General features: G+C 47.3%; 1 protein-coding gene across 2 annotated transcripts; it reads left to right on the forward strand.

Annotated features, from left to right (window-relative positions):
- Positions 1-1,455: 1,455 nt before the first annotated feature.
- Mavs (mitochondrial antiviral signaling protein) lies at positions 1,456-20,890 on the forward strand. 2 transcript variants are annotated; one of them, XM_004661444.2, is made up of 7 exons: positions 1,456-1,513; positions 7,407-7,575; positions 9,356-9,533; positions 10,971-11,140; positions 11,814-11,970; positions 16,191-16,699; positions 17,458-20,890. In XM_004661444.2, the coding sequence occupies exons 2-7, from the start codon at positions 7,459-7,461 to the stop codon at positions 17,884-17,886; spliced, it is 1,560 nt and encodes a 519-aa protein (XP_004661501.1). In that variant the 5' UTR covers positions 1,456-1,513; positions 7,407-7,458; the 3' UTR covers positions 17,887-20,890. The 2 variants fall into 2 exon arrangements, with proteins under 2 accessions (XP_004661501.1, XP_045012888.1); XM_045156953.1 differs by lacking the exon at positions 1,456-1,513 and having other exon boundaries at positions 10,992-11,140.
- The last annotated feature ends 122 nt before the right edge of the window (positions 20,891-21,012 follow it).

The raw sequence follows: 21,012 nt of genomic DNA on the forward strand, positions 1-21,012 counted from the left end.
AATAAAAAAGAGGTTGTAACCGTAAATAGCTGTATAGCCTTCCATCATCTGAACACATCACAGGTCTGTCCATTCATTTTAAAGATTTTAAAAATTTTTTAATTTTGTATAATTAACAACTTCCATGATTATAAACAATATCCCATGGTAATTTTCTCCCTCCTTCCATTTTCCCCTTTGAAACTCCAGTCTCCATCATACCCTCTCTCCATCTCAATCAGTCTCTTATTTTGATGTCATGGTCTTTTCCTCTTCTTATGATGGTCTTGTGGAGGTAGTGTCAGGCACTGTGAGGTCATGGATATCCAGGCCATTTTGTGTCTGGAGGAGCACATTGTAAGGATCCTACCCTTCCTTTGGCTCTTACATTCTTTCTGCCACCTCTTCCACAATAGACCCTGAGCCTTGGGAGGTGTGATAGAGATATTGCAGTGCTGATCACTCCTCTGTGACTTCTCAGCACCATGATGCATTCTGGGTCATCCCATGGTCACTGTCATCTGAAAAGAGAAAGTTCTCTAACAAAAAAGTGAGAGTAGCATTAATATATGGGTATGAACATTAAGAGAAGTGCTTATTGTGTAGTTTGATGAGCATAGTATATATATTTAGTCAGACAGCAGTGGACATTACACCCCTAGGGCTCATGACTACCCCTGTTGTAGGTTTTCAGTATCAGGGATATGGTCCTTCCCATGGAGCAGGCCTCCAGTGATGACATTTTAATTGCTTTCAGAATTAACTAGAACATCACTTAGTGTGTATGTTTCTTAGCTGTAGCTCCAGGAATGGAGTTGCCTGGTCATGGCATGTATTTTAACGATAGTAAGAACTGTTAAGCATTTCCCTAAATATTTTCATGCCTTTAAAACAGCAAGAATAAACCTACTTTGACGACTCTGACAGTATTGAATAGGCCCTGAAGTGTAAATATCTAAGACCTGTCTTTGGAACACAGTGGGCACTGGCAAGGTCTTCTCAGAGGACGGACTTGGTTCATGGCAAGCACTGTAGAGGGACTTGCCCCAGACCGTTGCAAAGAAAAGGCATGCAAGCCAAGGCCTACACTCCGTGAACCCGTAGGCTAACAACCTAGGTGTGCCTTCCTGCCCTACCCATCCTCAACCTCCCACCCCGGTCCAGCTCCCAATGTTTATGGGCCAGGCCCTGGGGAGGCAGGAGGACCCTCTCTGATACAAGCATCTGGTTGGAGGAAGGGCTGCTTCCTTTGGGGACCACGAACAAGGAATTCCAAGTCCGCCACGCCAATCACTCTGGGGAGGGACGCTCGTGGAGGTTTTGGACTTTCCCTGGAAGTTATACAAGAGCAAAAAGGAAGAAACTAATTCCCAGACGCCCCAGCTGGAAACTAACACCCACCAGCCAACGATTTCTCGAGGCCCCGCCCCCCAAATCGACCAATGGCCGCGCGGGCTCGGCTGGCCCCGCCCCTCGCTACGGGGTCGGTCGCGGGCGACTGCCGTCCACGGTCTCCCGGACGTGGCGCCTCTAGGTAAGCTCGCGGTGCGGGGGCTGAGCACGCACCGACGCCCTTCGAGGAGGTGGGCTGCAGCCGGAGCCGAGCAGAGCGCGCGGGGTCCGGGAGGGCACAGAGCGCGGGTCTAGGGGCTGGGGACGCCGGGAGCTCCGCGGCCGCCCGCCGCACCCGCAATGCAGGTGGGTGGCTCGTCTTCTCTTTGCCGTGGCCGGGGGAGAAGTTTGGGCCGGAAGGACAACCACTAGGCTCTTCCGGCCTCTCGCAGGCCCAGGGTGACCCTCAGGGAAAGCGGAGCCCTAGTGCGCCGACCAGTGGCTGTCGCGCCTGGGAGTGGACGGCCGGCTGCGGCCTGACTCTGGGTCTGGTTGGTTCTCGGTAGAGACACCTGCTCAGGACAGCTTCCCCGCCCTCGTGGGACCTTGGCCCCGCCCAGGAATCCTGTCTGTGGCTGTGGGACCTGTCCTTCGGGAGGGTGGACATTTCTTTTCGTCACGTAATCAGAAGCTCTGTAGCAGTCAGATCGGAAACTTTGCCACCTCTGGGACACCCTGCCACCCCACCCCCCTTTCTCTGAGATTGGAAGGGACTGCCAGGATAGGATAGAACCGAAACAAACAAGCATGATGTTCTCTGGATACCGCGATGTTCCAAGAACATGTTGGAGGACTGTCAGCGACCTGGGAGCTCAGGCTGATGTTAATGAGAGCCGAATTAATGTCCTCAACTGTGTTTTGAGATTTCCATTTCTGCCAAGAGCCTAAATATCGCCGCCTCCTCGCCATCCTGAGGCAGTGACTGGTTTCTTTACCGGCTTGAAAACCGTGCTCTCTGGCTCTCCTGCTGTACAGGCCTTTATATTGGTCAGGGTGGATAGCCAGCTGCAATAACGCAAGTCTTGGGTTCAAATCCTGCCTAGACTGCTGGCCAGCTGTATAACTTGGTGTCACTTCTTCCTTGGAATTGTGTCAGGGATTAAGTAAAAAAGTCTTAGAATGCCTCTGTCTACAGTGCACCCTCAATAAATGTGAACAAATGTGGGCTTCCTTTGCTCTTGTGGGATATTATTAACACCTGCCCTCAATCTTCTATTAAAGCTTAGGCTGGAATTCAGAAAAGTGTTCACTTGACTCCTTTCTCATACCTTTCTAGTTGCCTTGGGAAGGGAAGTGTAGTGCTTTGAATCAGGTGGCCCCTATAAACTCATGTGTTTTGAATACTTGGTTCCCAGCTGATGGCAACTTGGGAGGTGGATCCTTGGTGGAGGAGGTGTGTTATTGTTGGTGGGCTTATGGATGTGATAGCCAGCTTCCTCTTGCCAGTGTTTTGGCTCATTCTCATTCTGGGGTGTTCTACCTCCTGTGGCAGAGGTGATGTCCAGCCTCTTCTCATGCCATCCTTTTCCCTGCCATCATGGAGCTTCCCCTCCAGCCTATAAGCCAAAATTCTTTTTTCCTTCCATCACCTGCCTTTGGTTGAGTTCTTTGTTCCAGCAATGAGAAGGTAACTACAACACGAAGGAAAGGAAAAGTGGGTGCATGAGCTTTAACACAGATGTTCTTTTTCATCTCCTGAAGGTTTAGAAGACTGCCCCTCCCCCACCTCACCTCTGTGATTGCCTGACTTTCCATCACTAGTTCTCATCTGGAATGTGGCACTTGGCAGTGTGAGTGATGTAGCATCGGGTTGTGAGGCCACCAGACTGGGTTGCTGCTCCATTTCCCAGTGTGGCAAAGGTCTGTTCCCAAAGCAGCAGGGGGTGCTCTCCACTGTGTAGCATGTCACAGAACTCTTATGTACCATGACACCCGCTTGGTCCCCTCTTCTCTACTTCTCTTCCCAACAGTGCTCTTGGAATCCAACAGCATCTTACGTTTCTTTTGTTCAGAATAGTTTTGGTGCTCCCTTCCTTGTTAGAGTTCCTTCCCAGCTTCACTAGCCTGGTAAATGGCACCTTCTTTTCCCAGCACCCAAAGAGTAGTGCCTGATTTTTCACTCCCTCTCATGTCCTACTTCTAGGAAGCAGTAGGAATGCAGCCACTCCTTGTCACCTGTGTAGTTACTATCCTGAGTCACATGTATCATGTCTCCCGTGCTGTGGCCTCTTGGACTTCTCATCCTCTTTCCACCCTGGCCCCTCCAAGGGCCTCACAACCACCAGAGTTTTTGAGCACAGTCAGAATCTCTCTCTCCTTTCTTCCCAATGATTCCCTGTTTGACTCTTAAGTAAAATCCAAAGCCCTTTCCATAATACCCTACCTCAGTGGCATGTGCCATGCCCAGCTTAATTCACTTTTTTTTTTATGGGGACTTTATTTTTTTTTAATTTTTATTAACATTTTCCATGATTATAAAATATATCCCATGGTAATTCCCTCCCTCCCCACCCCCACACTTTCCCATTTGAAATTCCATTCTCCATCATATTTTAATTCACTTTTAAGCAAATTATTTGAGAGCCTCTGGGATCCAGTCACTAATAGCACAGAATGCTTAAAGAAGTGAAAGGTTAAGGAAAAACAAAAACCAGAGGTTTGAGGGCTGGGGAAATGATTCAGCTGTTAAAGGTGCTTACAAAGCCTGTCAGCCTGGGCTCAATTCCCCAGTACCTTCAGATATCAGACATAGAAAGTGGTGCATGCATCTAGAGTTCATTTGTAGTGGCAAGAGGCCCTAGTGTGCCCATACCCAATCTCTCTTGCAAATAAACAATATAGCCAGGTGTGGTGGCACATGCCTTTAGTCCCAGTACTTGGGAGGCTGAGGTATGAGGATTGCTGTGAGTTTGTGGCCACCTTGAGACTACATAATGAATTCCAGGTCAGCCTGGGCTAGAGCAAAATCCTCCCTCAAAACACAAAGAAACAAAAAGACCCCAAAAGATAAAATAAAAATATGGCCTGGTGTGGTGGCACACACCTTTAATCCCAGCACTTGCAAGGCTGAGGCAGAGGGATCACCATGAATTCGAGGCCAGCCTGAGACTACATAGTGAATTCCATGTTAGCTTGGGCTACAGCGAGACTCTACTTTGAAAAACTAACTAAATGTATATATATATATTTTCACACACACACACACACACACAGAGATCGCACACACGCTCAGAGAGAGGTTAAGGCACTTGTCTGCAATGCCTAACAAACTGGGTTCAACTCCCCATTACCCTATGTAAAGCCAGATACAAAGTGGTACATGAGTCTGTAGTTCATTTGCAGTGGCTAGATGCCCGACACACCCAGTTTTTCTCTCTCTCTCTTTGCAAATAAATAAATAAAATATTAAAAAATAAATGAATACCCTGGTGTGTTGGTGCATACTTTTAATCCCAGCACTTGAGAGGCAGAGGTAGGAGGATCTCCATGAGTTTGAGGCCAGCCTGAGACTACATAGTGAATTCCAGATCAGCCTGAGCTAGAATGAGACCCTACCTAGAAAAAAAATTCTACATGAATAAATAAATAAAAATATGCCAGGCATGTTGGCACATGCCTTTAATCCCAAAAGATAAAATAAAAATATGGCCTGGTGTGGTGGCACACACCTTTAATCCCAGCACTTGCAAGGCTGAGGCAGAGGGATCACCATGAGTTTGAGGCCAGCCTGAGACTACATAGTGAATTCCAGGTCAGCCTGAGATAGAATGAGACCCTACCTAGAAAAAAAATATCTAAATGAATAAATAAATAAAAATATGCCTTTAATCCCAGCCCTTGGGAAGTGGAGGTAGGAGGATCACAGTGAGTTTGAGGCCAGTCTGAGATTACAGAGTGAGTGCCAGGTCATCCTGGGCTAGAGTTAAGACCCTACCTTGAAAAAGAAAAAAAGAAAATAAAAATAAATAATTTGTTTTGGAAAGCAGATTGTAAAAGGTGAGAGAGAATTGCTGTTGTAGTGAGGATCACTTTGCTGGCATAAACTCCCTGACCAAGAGCAGCTTGTGGGAAAAAGGGTTTATTTTGGCTTAGAGACTCGAAGGAAAGCTCCATGATGGAAGGGGGAAATGATGGCATGAACAGGAGTTGGACCATAGCAACAGGAGAGTGTGCCAAACACTGGTAAGAGGAAGCTGGCTATAACACCCATAAGCCAGTCCCCAACAATACACCACCCTAAGGAAGCTTTAATTTCCAATTGCCATCAGCTGGGAACCTATCATTCAGAGCAGCTAAGTTTATGGGGGACACCTAAATCAAACTACCACAATCTGCCCCTGGCCCCCATAAATTGATAACCATCCATGATGTAAAATGCAATGCATTCAGTCCAACTTTAAATGTCCCCATAGTTTTATAAATCCCAATGATGTTTAAGCATTCCCATTGTCCAAGATCTTTTAACTGAGCCATAACACCAAAAGAAGAAAACCCATAATGGCACAGAGTAAACATTTATACTGCAAAAGATGTCATTGGGCATAGCAAAGAAATATTCAGCTAATATAAGATTTAAAATAACCAGGGCAGACATCAAACTCTGTAGCTCCAAATCCAACAACTCTAGCCAATGACAAATCTGCAAGTCTGATAATTCTAAACCAGCAACAAGTCTCTGGAGTTCAAATTCTGCCCCTCCAGCTAGGCTACTCACAGTCCTGGAAAACTTCATTTGAGGCTGGCAGCTCACTGTAGCAGCCATCTCCTGGTCCTGGCATCTCCACTGCACCCCACAGTTCATCCTCATGGCTCCATTGCATATCCATGCTGGCAAACCAGCAAACCTGCTTAATACTGCCCATGGCTGTTTCCAAAACACAAGACCATGTTGCAAATTCAATGACCCTCTCTTTCCTGCATTTCTTATACTCTACAATATCAGGTAGGGTGCCAGTTTGTTAATCCGGGGGGAATAAAGCAGACCTTGAGCACTCAGACCCCTTCAAGAGTCTACATTCTTCCTGTTGCCCCAGTACAGGTCAGAGGACCCAGTCTCAAAGGTTGTAATCTCATATAATTGAAGCTGAATGGGTAAAAGTTTCAGCCCAAAGGTTTCATTTGCACACTCTTCTGTTGCTATTGCCACCTTATGTTGGCCAGGAGGTGATGTCCACCCTCTGCTCATGCCATCATTTTCTCCTATTATCATAGAGCTTTCCTTTGCATGCCATATCCTTCTGCTTATACCAGTCCATTTCTGCACAAAGCAACTCTGCACAAATTCTCAGGACAGGCCTAACAGCAAGCCTATCACATAAACTGCTTCTAGCCCAATCCAGGCAAAGCTCTTTCTCACCCTCAAAAGCCAAACCTCACAGTCCATAGTTCTTACTGCATTCAGGTCTTTCAACTCTGACCAAAATAGTCCATCAGGCTGTACTTACAGCACTGCAAGGCATCTCTTAGGCCAAGGTTTCAAATCCTTTCAATATTCCTCTTGAAAATCAGCTCCAAAAGGCCAAAGCCACATAATCAGGTGTCTAGCAGCAACGCCACTCTTGGTACCAACTTTACTGTTGCAATTAGATTTGCATTGATGGCATAAATCACCTGATCAAGAGTAGCTTGTGGGGAAAAAGGGTTTATTTTGGCTTACAGACTCAAGGGGAAGCTCCATGATGACAGGGGAAAATGATGGCGTGAGCAGGGTGGGCATCACCCCCTGGCCAACATAAGGTGGCAATAGCAACAGGAGAGTGTGCCAAACACTGGCAAGGGAAGCTGGCTATAATATAATATAATATAATATAATATAATATAATATAATATAATATAATATAATATAATATAATTAATATAATATAATTAATATAATATAATGTATAGCCTGTCCCCATGGAGGCTTTAATTTCCAATTGCCATCTGCTGGGGAACCTAGCATTCAGAATACCTAAGTTTATGGGGAACACCTGAATCAAACCACCACAGTTGCCTTCATTCAACCTCCCTCTGTTGCCCCATGTGATCTCTTCCAGTACATCTCTCTTCAGGCCATCCACCTTCCCAGAGCCAGAGTGCTCTCCAGCCATGACATTTGCTGAGGAGAAGACTTATAAGTATATCTACCGTAATCACAGCAGATTTTGCCGTGTTAATGTTATGGAGATTCTGCCTCTCCTGCCCTGCCTCACACAAAGTGACCAGGTGAGCCAGGGAAGAGACTGCTGGACACTGCACTCCCAGCATTTCACCCAGGCCATGGCCAACTCCTTCCTTCTTTCCTGTACTTGGCCTCTTATGCTGCTTTTCTAACTTTAGAGGGAATGTGGTTCACTGAGGCCCTTCTGACCTTGCCAAGCACTCTCTTGTGGTGTTCTGTGCTAAAAATACCTCGCTCCTGCAAATTGCCTAGCTCTACTCCCCTACTTTTCTGAACCTTCTGTTTGTCTACCTGGTTCTGCTCATTTTGTTTTTGTTTTTGTTTATTTATTTGGGGTAGAGAGACATAAAGAAAAATGGGCACCCAGGGTTTCTAGCCACTGCAAATAAACTTCAGACGCATGTGCCACCTTGTGTATCTGGCTTTATGTGGGCACAGGAGAATCAAACCTGGGTCCTTAGGCTTTGCAAGCAAGTACTTTTTTCTTTTCTTCAAACAAGGTCTTGCTTTGCAGCCCACTTTGGCCTCATTCACAATCCTGCCTCAGCTTCTCTAGTCTTGGGATTACAAAATGATTGCTTGTTTTTAGTGGGAACTTGGTTGAGATTAAAAACTGCAGTTGCCAGCCAGGCGTGGTGGCACACGCCTTTAATCCCAGCACTTGGGAGGCAGAGGTAGGAGGATCACCGTGAGTTAGAGGCCACCCTGAGACTACATAGTGAATTCCAGAACCGCCTGGGCTAGAGTGAGACCCTACCTTGAAAAAACAAACAAACAAACAAAAAAACTGCAGTTGCTCTCATGTTTCTTTTGCCTTTTTTTCCAATTTCTTTTTTTGGTTTTGCAAGGTAGGGTCTCACTCTAGCCCAGGCTGACCTAGAACTCATTATGTAGTCTCAGGGTGGCCTTGAATTCACATGATCCTCCTACCTCTGCCTTCTGAGTGCTGGGATTAAAGGCGTGCACCACCACGCTCTTTTTTCACCTGGCTCTTTTTTCTTTATTATTATTATTATTATTTCCCCAGAGGTAGCATCTTACATTAGTCCAGGCTGACCTGGAATTAACTATGTAGTCTCAGGCTGACCTCAAACTCACAGTGATCCTTCTACCTCTGCCTCCCAAGTAACTTTCTTGAGTCTCCCTAGTACTTTCACCCCCATTGTTTCCCATCCCACCACCCCCCCATTCCTCTTTGACCCCTTTCATATTATTGTTGCTGGAACCCTTTTCTGTCTGTGCTCATCCAAACTTCCCTTTAGTCATGGGCTGTGTAACCTAAGGCTTTGGATTCTTTGTCCCATTGCAGTAGGACCTCCGCTGCTTTGTTTCTATTGAGCCTCCATTTCCTCACCTGTAAAAAAGGGATAACCTAACATTAAATGGGATACTTCCTACAAGCCTTGACAAAGAATCTGGGACAGAGTCATAGCCTTTCTTGACACCTGTCTTACTGTTTTGTTGCTAATTGCTTTCTTTAAAATTAATCTATTTATGTGGGGGGGGGGAGCATTCCAGGGACTCTTGCCTTTTGCAAACAAATGCTCATTCTGCTTTATGTGGATGGCTAGGGAATTGAACTTGGGCTGCCAGGCTTGTAACAAACTCCTTTAACTGCTGAGCCATCTCCCCAGCTCCACAAATTGCTTTCCTTCACTCCAGACTTGGTCTTCCGCCCTTTCCTTGTCCTGGACTCTCGCCTACTTTGGGATGGCTGTCTCCTTCCTTGTGGCCTTCTTGGGTCTTCTTTGTAGTAGCCTTTTCCGGGTGTCCTCTAAGAGGCTAGATTGCCTGTCTTGAGAGAGTGGCTCTGCTGTCTTCCAGGACCGACTGCGGGCATCCTATGCACAGCAGGGGAACCAGGACACACTCTGGGAACTCTTCAACAGACTCCAGCGTCGTACTGGCTGGGTGGTGCTCTTCATTAGGGCCCTGAGGACCTGTGAGTTTCTTGACCTCGCTGATGAAGTGGCTGGAGTCTACCAGAGCTACCTACCTCCTGGTGAGCATCCTGGCTTGGCCCCTTCCCACTTCTTTGGCCTGCATTCTCCCTCTTACCTTTCTCCTTCCTTCACTGTCCAGCCAAGGGCACACCAGGGTGTAGATCTAACTGAGCCACTGACTAGTGGTGTCCCTTGGGATAAGTCCCTTAATTTCTTGAGCCTCAGTCTTCTCTGCACAATGGCGCAAATGGAGTACCATGTCTGTTGTGAAGGGCTGCAGTGGCTAGACATTGCAGGACAATGTCTGTTGAGTGCTTAGCTGGAGTTTGGCACCTCTTATGTGCTTAGCGCAGGAGAACTACTAGTCTCATGTTTGTGGATCTGGTGTTTGTCCCCTGACTTGTCTTCATGCCCTCTCTTGTCTTTTCTCCCCTACCAGTTACTCACTCCCCCCCCCCCCGTCTCCATTTCTCTTCTCTTCTCCCAAGTTTCCCTGAAAACATTCTGGTTTCCAGCCCCAACTTAGGCACCCAGTTCTTAATTTTTCTCAATACCTCTGTCAAGTTTTACCCAGAGGGGATTTAGTGGGAGGAGACCCAGGAAGAAAAATCAAGCCAGCTCTGTTTAGTTCAAACCAGAGTCATCCTCAAGATCTCTATCAGGTTTACAGTCTTGAAACATACCATGCTTGCTTTTATTTCTTTTTTCTTTTAACATTATTATTTATTTATTTGTGTGTGTGTGTTTGTGTGTATGGTTCTCATGGCATTGCAAACAAACAACAGACTCATGCACCACTTTTTGGATCTGACTTTACATGAGTGCTGGGGAGCTGAGCCCAGGCTGACAAGCTTTGCAGTTGGGTGCCTTTAACTTAGAGTCATCTCTCCAGCCACCCCACCCCCTTAAACATATTTTATTATTTATTTGAGAGAGAGAGAAGGGTCATACTAGGGTCTCCAGCCACTGCAAACAAACTCCAGATGTGTGTGCCAACCTTGTGCATCTGGCTTTATGTGGGCCTTGGGGAGTCTAACATGGGTCCTTTGACTTTGTAGGCAAGTACCTTAACTGTTAAGCCATCTCTCCAGCCCCCATCTTTCTTACTTTTTTTTATTCCTCCATCTTTTCCTAACTATTCTCTTCATTTGTCAAGGACACTAGTGATATCTTGGATACAAATGGCTAGGATAGGGCCAGAGGTGGGTTGAGGCAGGGTCAGCTGAGGGTGACAGCTATGAGGAGGGGAAAAGCCTGGGGACAGAAAAAGGGGGACTACTGAAACAGCCTGGGTGATGTGAGGTTTATGAGACCCCTCCACTCTCTTCTTCCCCCTTACTACCTCTCCTTCCCACTCAATCAATGCTTGTTGCCTCTGAGGAGTGCATGCTACATCAGGTCAGCTTTTAGAGCTATGGAAGGGAAGCACCCAAGTCTCTCCTCTCACAAGAACATCCCTGATTCCTTCCTGACATCACTATATCTTTGTCCTCCAGGGACTCCACCCTTCTCTCTAGTCCCACAGGAGATGCCAACAGTTCCTGCCAAGGTTTCAGGAACCTCTGCATCTGCTCTATGCCACAGAATCCCCCACAATGGCTACCAAGAGATGCAAAGTTACCCTATGCCAGTCCAGGATACCCAACCACCAAAGTCCCCAGGAGAGGTAGGTCCTTACAGTCTACCTCAGGTTGCCTACTTTTTTGTTTCTGACTGCCCACTTCTGCTCACTCAACCTTCCAGAAGTCCTTTCTTGCCCCCTACAAATCATCTCTGCTAAGAACCGCAGGGCTCCCTCATTAGAGACTAGCTCAGCCCAGCTCCCCTACTGTGTGTCAGGCTTGTGGCAACCCTAGTTGTTATCATCCAGCTGGGAGGCCACAGTTTTGATATCTTTTTTTCCCTCTCTCTGTTTGAGAGAGCAAGAGAGAGAGAGAGAGACAGAGAATGGGCACATCAGGGCCTGCAGCCACTGTGAATGAACTCTAGATGCATGCACCACCTTGTGCATGTGGCTTACATGGGTCTTGGGGAATCGAAGCAGGTCCTTTGGCTTTGCAGGCAAACGCCTTAACTACCAAGTTCTGAGATCTTTACAATGGTCATGTGAGATGTTGACCTAAGTGAAGTGACTTGGGGGTGCCTAGATTTGAGGATATGAAGGAACAGCCATGGTATGTGAAGGTCACCTGTGACCAGAGTAAAGAGAAGGGCTCTGTGGGATCCTGGCTTCTAAGTCATGGGCTGTGTTCGCTAGAAGATACCCCATGAACATTAACTACCCTTTGCCAACTCTTGGGAGAGTCAAGTGCCTTAATTCCCATTTTTCCCTATTGCAGAGTTTGGAGCAGGTACCTCAGACATTCAGCTCTGGAGCTGTGTTGAGGATGTCTGGTGGCTCCTTGGAGCCCTCACCTAACCTGACAGCCCCCAGCCCTCTGGCCTCTGGTGGGCATCATGAGCAGGACTCAATACTGGGCAGCATGCACCCAAGAGGTATGTATAGAATGCTGTAGGGTTTTTTGTTTGTTTGTTTTGAGACAGGGTCTCATCCTAGCCCAGGCTGGCCTTGAACTCACAGTGATTTTCCTAATGCAGCCTCCCAAGTGCTGTTATTAAAGGTGTGAGCCACTTCTTGGCTAGAATATATAGAATAATAGAGCCTCTTTGGTCTTCCAAGTGAGGGTTAGGATTAGAGTTAACCCTTGGCCTTCCTTTGACAGGAGGCAAGGTGGGAATAAATGATTTTTACTCTCAGGAGCAAAACAATTTCTTAATGAGCATATCAGTTAGCATTTTCTGCATAAAAATCAATCAGAAATACATTTAATGGGCTGGGGACTGGAGAAGATGGCTTAGAGGTTAAGGTGTTTGCCTGCAAAGCCAAAGGACCCCGTTTGATTCCCTAGGACCCACATAAGCCAGATGCACAAAGAGGCGCATGCATCTGGAGTTCATTTGCACTGGCTGGAGGCCTTGGCTCTCTCTCTCTGTGTCTCCCTCTCTATACCTCTTTTTCTCTCTCTCACTCTCAAATAAATTATATATATATATATATTTTTTTTTTAATTTTTTGTTCATTTATTTATTTATTTATTTGAGAGCGACAGACATAGAGAGAAAGACAGATGGAGGGGGGGAGAGAGAGAATGGGCGCGCCAGGGCTTCCAGCCACTGCAAACGAACTCCAGACACGTGCACCCCCTTGTGCATCTGGCTAACGTGGGACCTGGGGAACCGAGCCTCGAACCGGGGTCCTTAGGCTTCACAGGCAAGCGCTTAACCGCTAAGCCATCTCTCCAGCCCAAATAATATATTTTTTAAAGGGACTGGGCATGTAGCTCAGTGGCAGAGTGCTTACCTAGCATAGTGTGCAGGAGGCTCTAATATGAAAATTAAAAAGTTCACAGAGCTGTGAGAATCTATTATGGGCTTCCTAGTCTGTTGGGAGACCTTCCAAAGGGGTTTCCTAAGGAAGTGACAGAGGTAGGCTGAAGTGGAGGGCCATTCCCTGACATTGGCCACTTGGGGGTATACATGGGAGAACTTGGGCTGGGGCCCAGGCTGCTGACCCAACTCCTGGGCTTTCCCCAGAGGCTGGTCCTCCCTTCTGGCTGCCCAGCTGCACATCTCAAGGAAAAGAAGACTCAAAGGGGCTGGAGAATGGCTCAGCAGTTAAGACACCTGTGCAGCCCAAGGACCCAGGTTCGAATCCCCAATACCAACGTAAAGCTAGATGCACAAAGTGGTACATGCATCTGGAGTTCATTTGCAATGGCTAGAGGTCCTGATGTACCCATTCTCTCTCTCAAATAAATAAATAAATAAAATATTCTAAAAGAAGAAAAAAAATACACTTAAGTCTGCATGGTGGTGCATGCCTTTAATCCCAGTACTTGGGAGGCAGAGGTAGGCATATCACTGTGAGTCTGAGGCCACCCTGAGACTACATAGTGAATTTCTAGGTCAGCCTGGACTAGCATGAAGCCCTAGCTCAAAAAACAAAACAAACAAACAACAACAACAACAAAACATTTAATGGGGCTGGAGAGATTGCTCAGTGGTTAAGGTGCTTGCCTGCAGAGCCAAATGACCCCAGTACCCATGTAAAGCCAGATGCACAAAGTGATGCATGCATCTGGAGTTCATTTACAGTGGCTAGAGGCCCTGGCATGCCCTTTCTTTCTCTCTCTTTCTTTCTCTCCCTCTCTCTGGTCAAATAAATAAATAAAAGTTTAAAAATACATTTAATAGCTTAAAATCAAATAATTAATTAGCACATGGTTCAATTGTGCAGCCCTTCCAGTTTTGGCTGATTTTTTTTTTTTTTTTTTTTTTGAGATAGGGTCTCACTCTAGCCCAGGCTGACCTAGACTATGTAATCTCAGGCTGGCCTAGAACTCACAATGATCCTCCTGCCTCAGTCTCCCAAGTGCTGGGATTGAAGGCATGCCCCACCACACCTGGTTTAGGCTGAATTCCTCTTATGTATTCACGGCTTTGCTTTTGTCCATTGGCTGGGCACTTTCATCCTCTCCCATGTGGTCTCTCATCTTCCAGCTCCATCTAGTGGCAGCTGGGCAGGGTTCTGAGTGAGTAAGAGGGCTTCTGAGGCAGAATCTCGAAACTGGTAGTGTCCTTAGCTGGGCGTGGTGACGCACGCCTTTAATCCCAGCACTCTGGAGGCAAAGGTAGGAGGATTACTGAGAGTTCGAGGCCACCCTGAGACTACAGAGTGAATTCCAGGTCAGCCTGAACTAGAGTGAGACCCTACCTTGAAAAGCAAAACAAAACAAAACAAAACAAAACTGGCAGTGTCCCCTCCTGCTCCATTCTGTGGGCCAAAGCAAGTTAAAGAGAGCTATCCCAGACTCCAGGAGTGGAGAAGATAGTCATATTGCAGAGTATAGTTGCCATGTAGGTATTACTGTACACTGCTGTGGGTGGGTGTGTAGGGGGTTGGAATTAGGGCCATTTCTGCTCTCTGACAAAAGAACCCAGAATTTTGTAGGAGTCAGCCAAGGTCTGAGGAGAGGGAAGGACATTACAGGGCTGGCTTGACTATTGTGAGGGAAACCTTTATGTACTACTCTGCCTCAAAGGAGTTTCTAGTTCCCAGCAAATCACTAATAAATTATCTCAACCCTAGAGGTATTAGGGGCCTGGGCCCCACAGAGGCTTGGTGCTCTCTCTTAGCCACATACTATCCACCTGGGTCTGATCCCCACAAAACTTGGTGCTCCCCCTTAGGAACAAGTACTGCTCACCTGGACCTGATCCCCACAGACTTGGTGCTCTCCTTCAGGGAGATGCACTGCTCATCTGGGCCTGATAGCCAAGTCTCCCCTTAGAGATACACACTGTCCACCTTGGCTTCCCAAGCTGGCATGTTTCTCCTCCACTTCCCAAACTCTCTTATATGACATTGGTGCCTGGGAAACTTTCAGTGCCCTGGGATAGCAGTGTGAACAGTTAAGAGGTTGGGGGAAGTCATCTTAATGGTCCCTACTTCTGCTTTCAGCCTCAGATGGCTACAAGCAGCTGTTTGTACTTTTCTTTGTCAGCTAATCCTTCAGCAATATCTTTTCTTAAAAATTTTAATTAATTAATTTGAGAGAAAGAATGAGCATGCCAAGGCTTCCTGCTGCTGCAAATGAACTTCAAACACATATGCCACTTTGTGCATCTGGCTTTATATGGATATTAGAGAATTAAACTCAGGCTGGCAGAGTTTGCAAGCAAGTGCCTTTAATTGCTGGGCCATCTCTCCAGCCCCAGCAGTATCTTCTACAAGGTAGTACTGTGGACCATAGAGGAAAAGGGTGCTTCAGTTTCAGTATATTTGTGAACACAGGTGCCATGAGATTCTGTTAGGTTTAGGGGAGGAGATATCAGACATCACTCTGATCTTCATCAGCCTTGGGGCTTGGCATGTGCATCCTCAGTTCTGTGGAGAATACGGATGCCCACACCTTTATGTGCTCACTACCTGCTACTCCCTGTTTCCCCTAGGTCAAGCTTCCTTCACAGGACTACTAGGTACTTATCCCTGGGGATATACCTTTTGGTTCCAGTTGACTGGTATTAGTGGTTCTATTGAGCCATCCTGCTGCCCCTTACCCTGTTCCAGGATTGCTCCTGCTAGGGTGCAGCAGGGAACAGCAATGATAGGAGTGTCTAGGATTCTACCATGCTCATGACAAGGTAGAAGAGGCATAAGTGAGAGAAGAGGGAAGTGTCCTGGATAGGAGAAGAAAAATTAAAGAAAATAATTAGTAATTATCTGCAAGCCCTTAGCTAGAGGTAAAGACCAGTGTTTTTTTTTTTTTTTTTTTTTTTTTTTTTTCGAGGTAGGGTCTCACTCTGGCTCAGGCTGACCTGAAATGCACTATGTAATCTCAGGATGGCCTCGAACTCTCGGCGATCCTCCTACCTCTGCCTCCTGAGTGCTGGGATTAAAGGCGTGCGCCACCACGCCCGGCAAGACCAGTTTCTTTTGTGATAGGACAGACTTGGGTTATAAATCAAGGGCTGAGGGCAGCCATTGTACCTTCAGACCTGAGATCAATGACCAAAGACTATGGAGTCTTTTCCATGGTCAGGAAACTGGGAAACCTGTATGCAGTGAGGACAATGCAACCTGGTACAGAGGATACCTTAGGGTAAAATGGTCCTTAGTGTTTGTGTTTCTGCTTTTGTTTCCTCACCACCTTTAGGTGCTGCTTCCAGTCTCACATCACCCTGTGGACCTTTGTCTCCAACTGTCTCTTTCCAGCCCTTGTCCCGTCCCACCTCCAGGGCAAGACATTCACCTGGACCCACCATGTCAGCTCTACCTCCTGAAACTTCCTTCTCTTCCACCACTGGCTTGACTTTTGGAAAAGGAACTTATGACCAGGCTAAGGGTGCCATCGGCCCCAGGGATGCAGTGGTACCCACCAGCTCTGTGACTACCAGCTCAGTGCCTTCTCCCACAAACTTGATACCTGTAAACACCATGTCCTCCAAAGTGCCTGCCAGTCCAGAACTTGTCAGCACCATGCCACCTAAGTTGTCCACCATCTCAAAGCCCCCTGAATCAGTGCTGTCTAATGTGCTCACCCATCCAGCACCCTCCAAATCACCCACTAACTTAACATATGCTGACACAGTACCATCCAAAGTGCCCACTAGCATGGTGTCCAGTGTCAACTCAGTGCCCTTCAGGAGCAGCAGCAAAGCCAAGGTGAGACTGTATACCTTGTAACATTGACTGAGACCCTTTCCTAGGACAGCTGGTCCTGTAGGCCCTATCCTCAGACCTTCCAAGTCCCTCTGCTATCTCTAGCCTGGGCAAGTCCAAGAATGCTCCCAGACGATGTAGGAACAGTTGAGAAGCAGTCCCTATGCTTTGTGATGAGAGCTTCTAAGAGTGGACCCTCACTCTGGAGGGTCAGGCATGGGGCCAACCCCTGCTGGCACATACATTACCTTACCTGGCCTGTCGCAAAGGAATGCAAAGCTTCAGTTAAGCTTAGCAGTGCTGTTTTGCAGATGAAGAAGCAGTGAATTCTTCTTCACTCACCACCAGCATGTTTGGCTGTCCCTCCGTGACTAGGCTTTATAGATAGCAGTCTCAGACATCCAGCTAAGGGGGAGCCTATCTGACCCTATGGCTGCTCTGTGGCCCTCAGGCCCAGGTAGGACAAGTTCCACCCTAGCAAGGGCTCCATAGCAGTGGTGAGCTTACAGACAAACCAGAGGGGAGAGAGGTGCTCTGGAAGGGGCTTCCAGTCATGCACTATAGGGCCCTAGATCTCTTCCCCAGCTGCATCTGTACCACTAATGGGTTGAGTCCCCAAGAGGGAGTGGCCTAGGGCATTATGGGCTGGAAACTGAGATACTAAGCTGCTAATTCATACTCTGGCCAGGGAATGGGACCACCCATCCTAGTTGTCTCCCCACCACCCTGAACCCTTTCCTGTCCTCTCTTTGCTTTCCCAGGAGAAGCAGGAGGCTCCAGCAACTGCAGTCACCATTGGAGGCAGCCTACCTGGACCAGATAGCAGTTCCAGAAACTTGCACTCAGAACCAGAGCTGAGCAAGCCAGGCATGCTTCTATCCCGGGAGGATAGTCAGCTATTCTCGGGCTGCTCTGATGACCTTGCCATTAGCCCAAGCAACTCCTTATGCTCAGAGCCCAGACATGGCCCAGAGGAGAATGAGTATGTGTCCATTAGGGTGCAGGTGGATGAGAGCTCCAGCACTGACCTTATGATAGGAAACCCTGGGCTGCCAGCCACCCAGCAGCCTGCAGAGGAGGAAACATTCACTGGTGGGCTGGTGTTCTGGGCCCAGTGGTTTGGGGCAGCCAGTTCACTCTTGGCTGTGCTCTTGGCAGTGATGTTGTACCGCAGGCGCCTGGCCCAGTGAAGCCTTACCTGTTTGCCACTCATTCACTCAGTTATACCATGTACTCTTCTCAGGGCTGGGACCGGTGGGGCTGCCAGTGGAGTTCAGGGGCCAGGGTAGCCTGGGAGGTACATGTATAGGATTCCACCAACACTTGGGGGATAGCATTTTCATCCTAGCTCACACTCTCTGCTTGTCCTTCACCATTCTCAGCTTTTTGTTTGTTTGTTGTGTTTTTTGTTTTTGAGGTAGGGTCTCTCTGTAGCCTAGGATGTAGTCTTAGGGTGGCCTTGAACTCATGGCAATCCTCCTACCTCTGCCTCCTGAATGCTGGGATTCAAGGCGAGTGCCACCATGCCTAGCCTGTTATCAGCTTTTTAAGACTCTGGTTAACCCCCATTGTTTCAGATTACCCACTTGGACACATAGTTTGCCATGTTGTATGCTCTTGAGGATGTGTCCTTACCAACCTCATGCTTGTTTGCCAAGCCTGTAGGTCAGGAAGTGCTCCAGGGCACTTCAGGTTGGGAGTGGTCTAGAGGTCCACTGTGTACCCCAAGGAGGCCAGAAGCAGTTGTTAGGCCTGGAATGCCCTAGGAACCCCCCTTTACCTTCCTTGCCCCACCTCTTTCCCTCCTTGTTGGTCTCCATTCTCTTTGGCTTCCTGAGGAAGGAACACCTATTGGGCTGAGCTCAACCCAGACTTGAATTTCAGCTCCACCTTTTCCAGGCTTGGCAGATGCTCAGTGTCTCTAGTCTTGTTTCCCCATATGGACAGAGAATAGCCCATCCAATAGGGTGCCACCACTGAGTGCTGCTCCAGGCTCCCTCCTGCCCAAAGAGGAGGAGACACATAAGCAGCTAACTCCCTGGAGATCAGCCATCCTACTGCTTCCCCAGCTCCAGTGCCAAAGCTTCAGGGTGGGCTGCTGGGGGTGACCTCGAGGTTTTAGGAGATCCCTCCCCCACTATACTTGCTTCTGAGTCTCAAGAGACCCAGACATGATGAGGCGCATTGCCAACCTGGAGTGCGCTGGTGGAGCTGAGGGCACGTAGTGTTAAGGGCTCACTGTGAAGGAGTGCAGCTTTGGCCTGTGTCCTGTCTGTGCCTGTCACTGGCTCTGTGATCTCAAGCAAGGCACAGACCTCTATGTTCCTCTCTTTTCTCCTGTTAAATTAAGTGGGAGTGAATTATATATATTTTTTCTTTTTTTGTCATGAGAATTAAATGAGGTCATCTGTATAAATCTTAGAATGAGTTCTGCATTTCCTTAGGATTAGATGCATGCTATCATTATTAAGTGGGAAAGTTCTGGAGCCCTTGGCAAGACCTTTAGAAATATACTTAGAACCTACTGCCTCCAGCCCTTATTTGCCCCTTCTACTTCCTGTGTCTTTGGGAAATTGTTGAGGGTGAGGGCCTGCCCTCTGGGTAGCTGTGCAGGATGTCCACCTGTGTATTCCTGCTACCTCCATAGGAAGACTAGCTACATTTCCTTCAGAGACACAGTGGTGAGGGTATCCTCATGGGTTCTTTTCAAGTGCCCTCTGCTGCATGTCTAGATTTTAAGGAACAAGCCCTGGGAGAGATCAGGAGTGTGACTTGCTATGGTTCACCCCTTAGTTATCAGCCCTAAGGAAGCTTTCTGAAGAACTTCCCTAGGGGACTTCAGCAGCCTAATGACCCTTAACTTCTGAACTTCAACCCACACTTCAAACCCAGAGACCTGTACTCTGAATCCATGTGTGAACTGTCCCCCAAGCTGACACTCTTGATTCTAACCAATCCATGGACACCTCCTCCCTCCTGGGGGCCATGCTGGCCATGCTATTGCAAGGGCACTAATTTTAATGTGTTAGCCACACATACTTTTTTCAAAGGTAGCTTTGAAAAAAAAATGATTCTCAATAATACAATGTGTAGTCCCATAGAATGTAGTCCAGATGGTGAGATTTCAAACACTAACTGGCCACTAGGTGATACTCTAGCTCAGGTCTGTGTGTGTGTAGGAAGTGTCAAAGGGCCTTCCTCTCTTGCACTTCTCAAATTCTGACTGGTCCTGCATGAAAAATATTCCCATCTCAGCTGGTATCAACTTGAAGGTGTTTTAGATGCTACTCTCAAGAAGAGGTGTATATGTGCTGGGAAGATGACATAGTGGTTAAAGGTACTTGCTTGCAAAGCCTATTTGCCCAGATGCACAAAGTGATATGCACATCTGGAGTGTGCTTATAGTGGCAGGAGGCCTTGGTGTGTCATGCTTTCTTTCTCTCACACACTCTGTCCTCACAAATAATATTTTTAAAAAGAGGTGTGTATTTAGTACCTTCTTGGTATAGGGACAAATACATGTTAAAAATCAATTTAAGGGCCAGTCTGTTGGGCTTACCTCAAAAAGAAAAAATCCATTTAAGAGAGGAGGGATTTATTTCAGCCTACAGGTCCATGTTACAGTCCACCATGGTGGGGAAGGCATGGAGGCAGAAGCTTGAAGCTGAGGAAGCAGAACAAAGCCAGGAATGCTGCTGCTCAGCCAGCTGCCGCCTTTTCATACAGTCCAGAACCCTACCCTCAGTTAAGATGGGTCCTCTCACCTTAACCTAACTTCCTTGGTGTCCACAGTCAACCTTTGGATCACCCCCAGGGTGAGAGATTATCTTGATTAGGTTAGATTCTGGGTCTGTCAAGTTGACAGTAGAAACCTTCACAAGGTGGGTTTAGTCATTGTTAGGTCTCAGGAATCCTGGGTTCATATGTAGCTTTCAGCTGCAGTAGGAGTTGTGGAGTTTTTTTTTCAGGGGGTTGTGCATGGAGTGTGGGCATGTGCCATGGTGCTCATGTGGAAGTCAGAAGACAACTTTCGGATGTTGGTCCTTATCTTCCACCACTGAGGCAGGGTTCTACATCATTCACTGCTGCCTTTTCACCAGGGAGGTTAGACCATGAGCTTCTGCTGGATTCTCCTGTCTTCACCTCCCTTTTTGCCCAAGTGTGTGACTGTAATTACAAATGTCTGCCATGGTGTTGGTTTTTTTGTTTGTTTGTTTTTTTGTATAGGTGCTGGGTTCTGAACTTGGGTACTCATGCTTTACACAGTGAGCTCTTCATCTACTATGCCATCTCTCCAGCCCCTGCAGGAGGATTTT

Source organism: Jaculus jaculus, chromosome 8, assembly GCF_020740685.1.
Source record: "Jaculus jaculus isolate mJacJac1 chromosome 8, mJacJac1.mat.Y.cur, whole genome shotgun sequence".
NCBI lineage: Eukaryota > Metazoa > Chordata > Mammalia > Rodentia > Dipodidae > Jaculus > Jaculus jaculus.

Excerpts from the sequence above, each read along its gene's own strand:
- Mavs (XM_004661444.2), top strand. The coding sequence starts at position 7,459 with ATGACATTTGCTGAGGAGAAGACTTATAAGTATATCTACCGTAATCAC. Across the intron at positions 11,141-11,813 it reads CACCAAAGTCCCCAGGAGAG|AGTTTGGAGCAGGTACCTCA; the intron begins GTAGGTCCTTAC and ends TCCCTATTGCAG. Across the intron at positions 16,700-17,457 it reads GGAGCAGCAGCAAAGCCAAG|GAGAAGCAGGAGGCTCCAGC; the intron begins GTGAGACTGTAT and ends TTGCTTTCCCAG.